Genomic DNA, 9786 nt, shown 5'->3' on the forward strand with positions numbered 1-9786 from the left:
GATTATATTATTGCTGTCTCTGAGAATCGCACATTGTGTTTGATCGCTCTCATCGGATAGGGCGACCTGAAAAACTGACGGTGTACTTTCTCACTCTCGCTTGTGTACAATTACGGGTTACCAGAGCACAGAATGCAAGCTCACATTCACTCGGGTAAGATGGGCTGCAAGCACAGTGGCCAGATGTTAACTACCTCGCCTGGTATACAGGAGGTCGTTGGTTCGATCTCGACTGATGCCTGCTGCTGTATATTTGGATGTTCTCCCCTTGATCGTGTGGCTTTTTCTCCGAGTCCTCCGGTTTTTCCCTCCCAATTCAGAAGCATGTGTTTGGAGTATTTGGCTGCTAGAAATTTTCACACGATAAGCCACTTCGTTGAGCTATCATTTGTGGCCAGGTCGCTTCTAAAAAAAAGAGCTTTACAGCTCAGTGGGCCCTGGTAAAATAAAAAAGTTTTAATTTAGTATGAGAGGGCAACATTCTCGTCGGTAATGGCATAAGACAGGAGGCGGCAGTGTATACGTGGTGCATCTGCGTTCGAGGCTTAGCCAATTTTCACAGCCTCAGATCAATCCACTGCTGGATGATGCCTTTCCCCATATTATATGGGTTACTTGACCATACTGCACCACACTGGTCAATGCGGTTTGTTTGAAGGGGTCCAGATATCGCTTTCAATTCATGTTATAGTCATTCCCTGTAATCGAACTTACAGTGAGGGAAAAAAGTATTTGATCCCCTGCTGATTTTGTACGTTTGCCCACTGACAAAGAAATGATCAGTCTATAATTTTCATGGTAGGTTTATTTGAACAGTGAGAGACAGAATAACAACAACAAAAATCCAGAAAAACGCATGTCAAAAATTTCATAAATTGATTTGCATTTTAATGAGGGAAATAAGTATTTGACCCCTCTGCAAAACATGACTTAGTACTTGGTGGCAAAACCCAGGAGTGTCCCACTTTTGTAGAGGAAACCTTTACAGCAAAATCATCAAACACCCACCACCCCCACCCCACTACCGTTCCCAAAGTCCGCCGAGTGGAAGGTCATGGCAACGCAAGAAAGTCGACTGATCTTTCACGAGGCCAGGACTCCCCACGCCCATGTCTGAGGGTTCTAAGGTCAACTGTAGTTTAGATAAAAAAAATATCTGAATGCAACTGCAACTCACAAAATAACAAAATTAACCCAGAATGCACCAAATCTCGTCAGATCTTTGAAGCTCAACCGGGGAAGAGCCTGGGTTGAGTGCTTAATTTGAAGACTGTCTGGGAAAAGCAGACGTTTTAGGCCTTGCGCTGCAAGTTGGCCAACAGATGTCGGTGTACGGTAACGCTTTTTATATTCTTGGTTCTTTCGGTAAAGTCACGTAGCAGGGAAACAATAAAATAATAAAAATATAAAACATCTATGCAGTTGTCGAGTGTTACCCCCCCCCCCCCACCACCTTTCGTATGCACAGGTAATCTCCGAGTTACTCCGGTTTCCTCTCACGAGCCAAACAAGCTACAAAGGAATTGGTCGAACATCTGAACGCTGGAACTTCATGAATACAAAATCTCAGAAACAGTCAGGATTTCCTGAGTAAATGAACGGGAAACAAATATTCTGACAGTACTATTTTATTATTATCACCCACGGATGCGCATGTGAACGCCGTTTTGTCAACAGCGCTGGATGCAGCAACAATACGTTCCTAACCTGAAGCCACGAAAAACCTCCCCTATGCATTAAGTGCCTGGCATGAGCAATTCACATTTTTCAGATTCCGTATTCAAAGATCGCACGTGTCCAAAACCAACGGCGCCACGTTCAAGTTGAAACCGGTTCCTTGCGAAGCCTCGGGAGGTACCGGTGGGGCGAGTGGGAGGACGTGTCTCACGGTGGGCCCCCCCCCACCCCAAACTCCCCCTTCTCTCTCCTCGCCGTCCGTCTTGATCTCCACCGCGGTTCTAGTTTCTGTACCGTGCCGCAACATCGGACCACAGCCTCTGCATGTCCTCCAGGCCCCTGGTCCAGAGCTCGCGTAGCTTCACCCAGCCGGTGCGTGCCGTTATCAGCAGGTAGTCGGCGTTCTGCGGGTATCGCAGGATCGTGTAGCGGGCCATGACCAGCGACTGGCAGAACCTGCGGGGAAAAGTAGACCATGTTGTTGTTGTCGCCGTTGCTGTCGTGACGGTTAATATCGTTTGTTATTCAAGAGGGTTTTTGCTGCCGACTTGTTGATCGGCTGGGATTTTAGCGTCCAGGAATCGCAGCCATAGTTGGATCAAGTCTCGTGGTCAGCAGCAGAAGTGCCAGCAGAAGGAAAGTCGCCGTCTTCATCTTCCTCGTCTCCAGCAGCAGCAGCAGCAGCGTGATCAGCAACATGATCGTAAACAACATTGCTATGAGTGTCTTTTCTATAATCATCATCACCATCAGCAGCATCCGTAGAAGTGCTGTTAGCAACATCATGGTAATCAGCATTATTATGTCTAAACTGTTACTGATCCCCCCCGTTCACCAATACACATTAACCAGCATGGTGAAGTATGGTCAACCACCGCGACGATCGACATGGCATTGGCAAGACCTTCATTCATCATTGGTCTGATGAAGAGCTTTAAATAAATAATAAAGCACGTGTGTTTTTTTTGCCGCACAATCATCGAGTTTATCGGATTCTCGCCAGACCTGGATTAATTCTCGTTACGCAACCGCCACAGGTTTTTGAAGCCAACGTTTCCCGATGCGGCCAACGGCGATCCGGGCAGACCCGACCCGACCTGCCCCGGCCCCCCTCCCCACCTCCGCTCTCACCTGCACGCCACCAGGAAGTAAACGGCCCTCCTCTCGTCCTCGGTGAGGGCCTGCACGCTCTCGTAGCCGGCCAGGACGTGACCCCCGGCTTCCATCGCCTCTCCGCTCTCCACCATCATGTACATGATGGCCATGGCCAGGTCGTACACGTGGTAGCCGAACATCATCGAGTTGAGGTCCACAATGCCGGAGACGCGGTGCCGCGGCGCTCCCTCCGCCGACTTGGGCCCCTGCTGCTGCTGCTGCTGCTGCTCGCTTCCCGCGGCCACCTCCTGCACCAGGATGTTGTCGTCATTGAAGTCACCGTGGATTATGCCTGCGGCGAGGGGGAAACGTCGAATTTGATTTCGTCCGTTGTCTTTTATTGTTGACCGTCCTCCCCTCGTCGCCGTCGTCATCGTTCGTGCCCGTGCCGTTTTTATTCCGGCCGCACGATTGGTGTTGCGCAAGCCGCGTGTGCGAGTCTAAGAACGGCCCCCGCAGAGTCTCAGTGAATCACCGACTTCTTCTCCTGCCTTCAAAGGCACAGAATTACAATAACCCACCAGCGTCGTACAACCCTGCACGGGGGCAAGATATGGAGCGGTGTGTAGTGGTATGCACACCGCATCACGAGCCCTTGATTCCCGGCCATGGAGAACATCACTGATATCTGAACCAGTCCTGGGATCCTACCTACCTCCTCACCGACCAGCATGGTGAAGGAGGCAAAACAACCCCCATGACCCTACACAGCCTGGGAATGCCTTCGTCCAGATAGTGCATTGACAAAGGGCTGTACATTATTATTATGAGGATATGTGTAACAAAAACTGTTGAACACAATTTAGCATCCATTGAAAAATGATTTGGTAGAAATTACAATTATGATTTATATACAGTAGCGTCTGAATGTAATAACCCTGTCATTTGATTTCACCTGTGATCAGTGTCTGTGCGAGTGTCCCCCATTACATGCATGCCTTGTAATGCATCTGTGTATGCTGGGTAAAAGTAATCACGTAAAGCACATTGCAAAGAAAATGCTTGCCACAAATGAATCACAATACCTTGCTGATCTCGTCAAGCAGCATAAACCATCACGCGAATTCGGGTGATCCTCGCAGCGGCTTTTGGCTAACCATCGAACAAACAAAGACGGTCACCGCATCGCGCGCTTTCAGATGCACTTCTGCGGCCGTCTGAAAAGCTCTTCTTTCCGATATTAGGAAGGCACTGGAGCTATGCACTTTTAAACCTAGATTGAACACTAATTTATTTTTGAACTGATTTTTTGTGTTTAGTTTGTTGTCCTTCCCCCGCACCTCCGATTAGCACGGTTGGCTATGTACGGTGCGAAAGAAGTTCAACGTACACACGTACGCGGCACCCGTCGTGGCTTCAAGGCCTCGTCGGTGGCCTGAAGCGCCCCTCGCCCCCTGAGGCATGGAGCTACGTCCCGGGTGAAGCTGCGAGGCGAGCGTACATCTGGTAAACTTGTGCAGGTTGGGTTGGATCTCCTCGCGGAACTTGGCGATGACCTCCCTGACCAGACCCTGGTTGGGGTCGCCGTCCAGAGTGAAGAGGTAGGGCTCGAGCAGGTGGGTGTTTGACAGGTTCCAGATGAAATCGTCTCGTTGCAGGGAGTGCAGGAACGGGTGCTCAAACTATGCAGATGTTTAAAAACGAAGGCGGTAAGATGACAAAAAATGCAATACGAGATTAACATCGCATTGGCCAGTTGAGTACACATGTAAGTTAAAGGCAGCAAAACGTCAAGCTAGCAAAGGATAGTCTTCGTTTCAAAAAAGATGTTCTCCTTGACTTATTATTTTCTCTTTGTTTTTTTTTTTCCGGTAAAGTCACGTAGGTAAAACTATAAAATAAAAGAATAAATGAAAAAACAACTACATTTTTAAAAATTCTATCATTTTATAGTTTTACCTACGTGACTTTACCGAAAAAACCAAAGAGTATGAATCCTTGCCCAAGTCCTGCGTGCGGCTGGCAAATGTTTGATTGGTATTTGTGAGTAACAGGACACTTGAATGGATCTGAGAAGTAGTTTTGTGAGATCACCTTCTGCGGGCCATTCTATAACCAGAGGTGATGCACAGAATGAGATGTTTTTTTCCATCTCATGACATGGCACCAATTAGCACAACTCATACAGCCCTTATCAAGGCACTGCCGTATTCAGTGTTGGTCATGTAGGGTGTTTGACCATACTTCGCCAAACTGGTCAGTGTAGGTTGGTGAAGGATAGAGGACAAGGGGGGGTGGGCAGGACTGGTTCAGATATCACTTGCCACGAATGTTAGGCGTGGCCGGAAATAAAACTCAGGTGGCCGGGTTCGTAGCGCAGTGTGCGCACAACTGCGCCACCGCTCCACCCCGACGCTTGGAATAAAATTTGGGGGGGGGGGAAACAAAAATACGTTGCTTGAAAACCAGCCATTCGATCACTTGGAAGGACTCTCACATTGCTAATTATGAACAGCTGCGTACGTTCTGAGCGAGTGGGCTCGTTACGTCACATTACACTTGCTTACCGAGAGAAAAGGCTCGCCGAGACTCAAGACTTTTTTTTTAAGATTGTCGCAGTAAGGGGTTGGGGAAACTATCGCTCCGCATTTCCCAATGAAGTAATTTGCGAGTTATTTCTTTTTTGCCTCTTTACTTTGGCGAATATTCTCATATTCTTGTTTCTTTCGGTAAAGTCACGTAGAAGGGAAACAATAAAATAATAAAAATATAAAACAATAGAATTTTCACGACGTTTCGACTGCAACACAAGCAATCATCATCAGGTGTGAAAACCACAACAAGAATTTTTTTTTTAATTTCCTTGTTGTGGTTTTCACACCTCATGACGATTGCTTGTGTTGCAGTCGAAACGTCGTGAGAATGTTATTGTTTTATATTTTTTATTATTTTATTGTTTCCCTTCTACGTGGTGACTTTACCGAAAGCAACAAGAATATGAATCCCTGCAGTCTCACGTCACCTGTCAAGAGGCGCTCGTGCGCTCGTACCTGCTGCAGGGCTTGGTGGATGCTCGCTGCCAGCTTGCCCACCTGGTAGTACAGGCTGCCATCTGCCAGCACCCTGGACAGCGGCACGCCGGGCAGGTACGTGAGCAGCCGCACGTTGAACTCCTTCTCTCCTTCGCCGCAGTCTGAGAATTCACAGCAGGAGTCGCCACCGAGGTCAAGAGGTCACCACGGTTAGTGAAATCTCACCGTCGCTTCCTTTTGCTGGAACATAAAAAGCTGTTTGGAAGCTGATATCGGAACCTCCAAGGTCTGGCCAAAGTGTCAACTCACCACTTTGCGCCCTGTGTTTACTACCCACGTGCTATACTACACAGGGTCTCTGATGAATTGCTCAACTGATAGCCAAGGCTACTATTCTTTTTTTAGGAAATTAAGCGACAATTTGCTGCTCAGCATTAAATGGTTAATAACAATAATGAACGTGCTAAGTCCCATATATAACGCACATAAAATTCGTGTAGTCTTTAAAACGCCAATCTCTCAAGCAACTTGAATCGAGTATTTCTGTTCCCCCCCCCCAACAATAGTAAATTGGAGTGATTTTTTCCTCATGACTTTCTTTCACGATACTATTAACGCAGAAATTAATAACAAGAACGCATTCCGAAATTCGCATTCCTATATGGCCTTGTTGTCTAAACCGCTGTAGCTAAATAAAGCATTTGAGAGGAATAATACCTCACCACACCCATGCGTAAGGCATCCGCCAAAGTTGCAACGTGGCACGCAACCCTAACGCCTTAGCGCACGCTGGCCGGAACCGGGGGCAATTCGCCCAGGTTCGGGCCAGAATGGATACGTCAGCACCACGAGTCTAGCTGAATTCCCTGGGTTCAGCTTGAGCAAATTACTTAGGAGCAGGGTGAATGGGGGCCCCATCTGCATCAGGAGGCGACTTTTATCGCTCGTTCCATCACGTAAATATAAGGGTCAGCGGCATTCCGTGATCTTCGCATTCCAAACACGGCGTTGGGCGGCGATGTCAGCTCACGCGATGAACCCCGAGCCTGGGTTTAAAGGAGCGCTGCTAGCCCAGGCATTATAATCAGAATATGTACTTTTACTGGAGGAATCCGATGAGCTATGAAGCACTTTGCTTTACAAATGTTTAGCAGCCCAGTGTTGTCCCAACTACAGCCCGTGGGCCAAGCCCGAACCACCAAAATTAATTCATTCTGGTCTACAGGACAACTATCCCGCCACGCCTTACAAGAACTAATTAAGTACATGTCTCAGTCAGCAATACTCACTTGAAATTACACACGACAACCGTCGCCCCCGCGCCCTCCCCCCAACTGAAAAGTTTGACAAGACCCTCCCGATACTCAGTGAGGCTCTGCTGTGAAAACAAGTGTAACGATGATAATTACAATAATAATATTAATAGAAGTGATGCGATGCAGGAGGCCGGAGTGGGTGTGGGGGAGAGATAAGCTCTGTATCGACATGTTTGCATTTCTCTAAATCTCTCCTCTTGCGGATAGATCTTTCTCCTATCTCTTCCATATAAATATCATATTTCTGATTAAATCTCTCTCTGAATGAGTTAAATGATGACATCACCCTGCTGCTCTATTTAAGACCGGGAGCAAGTGAGGGCTTAACCATTCTGGCGAATTGCCCGATGATGCTGGATGTAATTACCAGCGAAACGTCGTATTCAAATATTGTAAATGTTGTGGATTCACTCTTCATCACACCGGTGGGCTAAAGTAGTGAACTCTTTTATGTGTTGTCAACGTGACACATTTTTTACTGTTTGGCTGTGTCGGGTGGTGGAGGGTTATGACACATTTATAAATAACGTGATCTCACCCAAAAACCTTTATCATGAATAAATCTCTCTCATATCTCTACAATATATCACTTGTGACATATCTTTCCCGTCTATGCTTGTTCATGTAATACATGGTTTTGGTTTGACGTGTTCCCCTTGTCAGCAAATCCGGAACTCGATGCAAAGAGTTTGACGTTTGCTTCTCAGGGTCTCGTGGGAAGATAAGCAGAAACAAAAATTACGATTTAGGTTTCGTAAGTATGTTGAAATTCTTTCGCACCATACGTACGTAGCCAACCGTGCTCATCGGAGGTGTGGGGAGGTGGAACACACTGTGCAGTTGGCGAATGGCGGCGTCGGTGAACTGTACAAACATTATATCTACCAACCTGCAGGTCAGTAGATGAGAAAACAGCAAGTGTGCTTCTGATCTCTCACCACAGATGTTATCGTCTCGTCCGTGTGGCTTTGCTGTGAGCAGTCATTCCAGTTTCATCCCACACACCAAACATTGTTTTTTTTTATATATATATGAAGAATTTACAAAATATCACAATGTGGACCTTGGGCCAGTACCAACAAGCAGTGCGTTACATCCACCAACCTCACAAAAACTAAAAAGTACGATCCTTTTACATCACTTATCGTCAGTGGAGTGAGACCCAGTATTATACCACCGCCTCATGCTCGGATATTGATCGTTGTCTTTGCAAGTATAAACCAATGCTGTGTTCGTATGATTACTATCAGCCTATGACTAAATCACCTGGAATGTGCCCTATCATAAGATCTGAAAGCTAAGCAGGTTGAGCCTGGATTAGGGCTTCTATGGGTTACAATCGTGCATTAAACAGGCATCACAGGCTGCTGCGTGGTGCTATGTTGTGGGGGCCAGAGTTCAGTTGCAGCAAAATCAATTGTACTGCACTGTACATCTATTAAACTTGATTTGTCACTTTCGTGACTGCAGGAATGACTCTTTGGTTTTTTCGGTAAATTCACGTAGAAATAAGAAATAATAATAATAAAATTACATAATAGCATACGACGTTTCGATTGCAACGCAAGCAATCATCATCAGGCATAGAAGAGCTAAATTTAAGAGAGAGGAAACACAGAACCGCAGATATATATACAGACACCTAAGTAGAAGGGAGTTCATACAGAGACACAAAGAGAGACACAACGTACGGAGCACAGAGAGATAGGGTCTCTGTGCCGAGGCCTTAGCATGTAGGGGGAGACAAAGGGAGATGGAGATGCACATCAAGTAGAACAAGATTTAGTATTACGTACATCTCTTCTCCAATGTCTCTGCTCCCGGGACCCACGCGGGCGCAGCTCACCGATGTTCTCGAGCGACATGATCTTCCCGCTGACGTTGTCCACCACCTCCTGCATGGGGAAGCCCCTCTCCCGCAGGAAACTCATCATGGCCATCTGCACCTCGAGCAGCTGCGGCCGCTGGCTGTCCCGCGTGTTGGTGACCTTGAGCACGAACTGGCGACCGTCGCGCGCCAGCACACGGTAGTTCTGGTCGACGTAGCTCGCCAGCGGGCTCACCCCCGCCACGCTCACCCCGTAGAGGCGCTCCACCAGCTCCGCCGCGCGGGACTCGTTGAGGCACGGCTTCTCGTGCTCGCGGCCATCGTCCTGCAGCGCGGCTTGCATCGTCTTCAACGGACAAAACGAGGGCAATCAAAAAGCTTTTGGGTTTTGCAAGTGCACGTTGGCGTCCGCTCCATTCGTGCAGCGCAAGGCGCCTCCGATGAGCACGGTTGGCTACGTACGGTGCGAAACAAGCTCAGCGTACACACGAGGCTACACCCTGGAGGCGCTACGCTTCACGGACAGCCCACAGTAGTTGTCGCATTTACAGAATTGTGCCGACACACGTGGCATACTACTGATTTAAATTACATCTCCGAGATCTTTAGCATCCGACTGTGAAGCAGACAGTCCGCAATATTTACAGTTCATACACCCACAGCGTTAACCGGGGTGGTCGTGGGGCTCGTACCACAAACATCTGCAACGCGCTACCGCTCGGCCATGAAGTCAATCGATCGATCAGCGATCAATAAACAAGTCTCTTTGCTCGCATCACATTTAATAGCAACACATTTCACCGAACAGAAAAGCACCACTTAAACATGTCAGATATAA

General features: G+C 47.6%; 1 protein-coding gene across 2 annotated transcripts; it reads right to left on the reverse strand.

Annotated features, from left to right (window-relative positions):
- Positions 1-787: 787 nt before the first annotated feature.
- LOC142913417 (hydroxylysine kinase-like) lies at positions 788-9734 on the reverse strand. 2 transcript variants are annotated; one of them, XM_076060962.1, is made up of 5 exons: positions 8967-9734; positions 5865-5965; positions 4274-4454; positions 2809-3124; positions 788-2133 (listed from the first exon to the last, which is right to left on the reverse strand). In XM_076060962.1, exons 1-5 carry the CDS (start codon positions 9289-9291, stop codon positions 1959-1961), a joined length of 1098 nt encoding a protein of 365 aa, XP_075917077.1. In that variant the 5' UTR covers positions 9292-9734; the 3' UTR covers positions 788-1958. The 2 variants fall into 2 exon arrangements, with proteins under 2 accessions (XP_075917077.1, XP_075917076.1); XM_076060961.1 differs by having other exon boundaries at positions 5823-5965.
- Between the last annotated feature and the right edge of the window lie 52 nt (positions 9735-9786).

This window comes from Petromyzon marinus, unplaced genomic scaffold, assembly GCF_048934315.1.
Source record: "Petromyzon marinus isolate PM22_M1 ecotype Great Lakes invasive population unplaced genomic scaffold, UKy_Petmar_22M1.pri1.0 PM_G_Scaffold_252, whole genome shotgun sequence".
Classification (NCBI taxonomy): domain Eukaryota; kingdom Metazoa; phylum Chordata; class Hyperoartia; order Petromyzontiformes; family Petromyzontidae; genus Petromyzon; species Petromyzon marinus.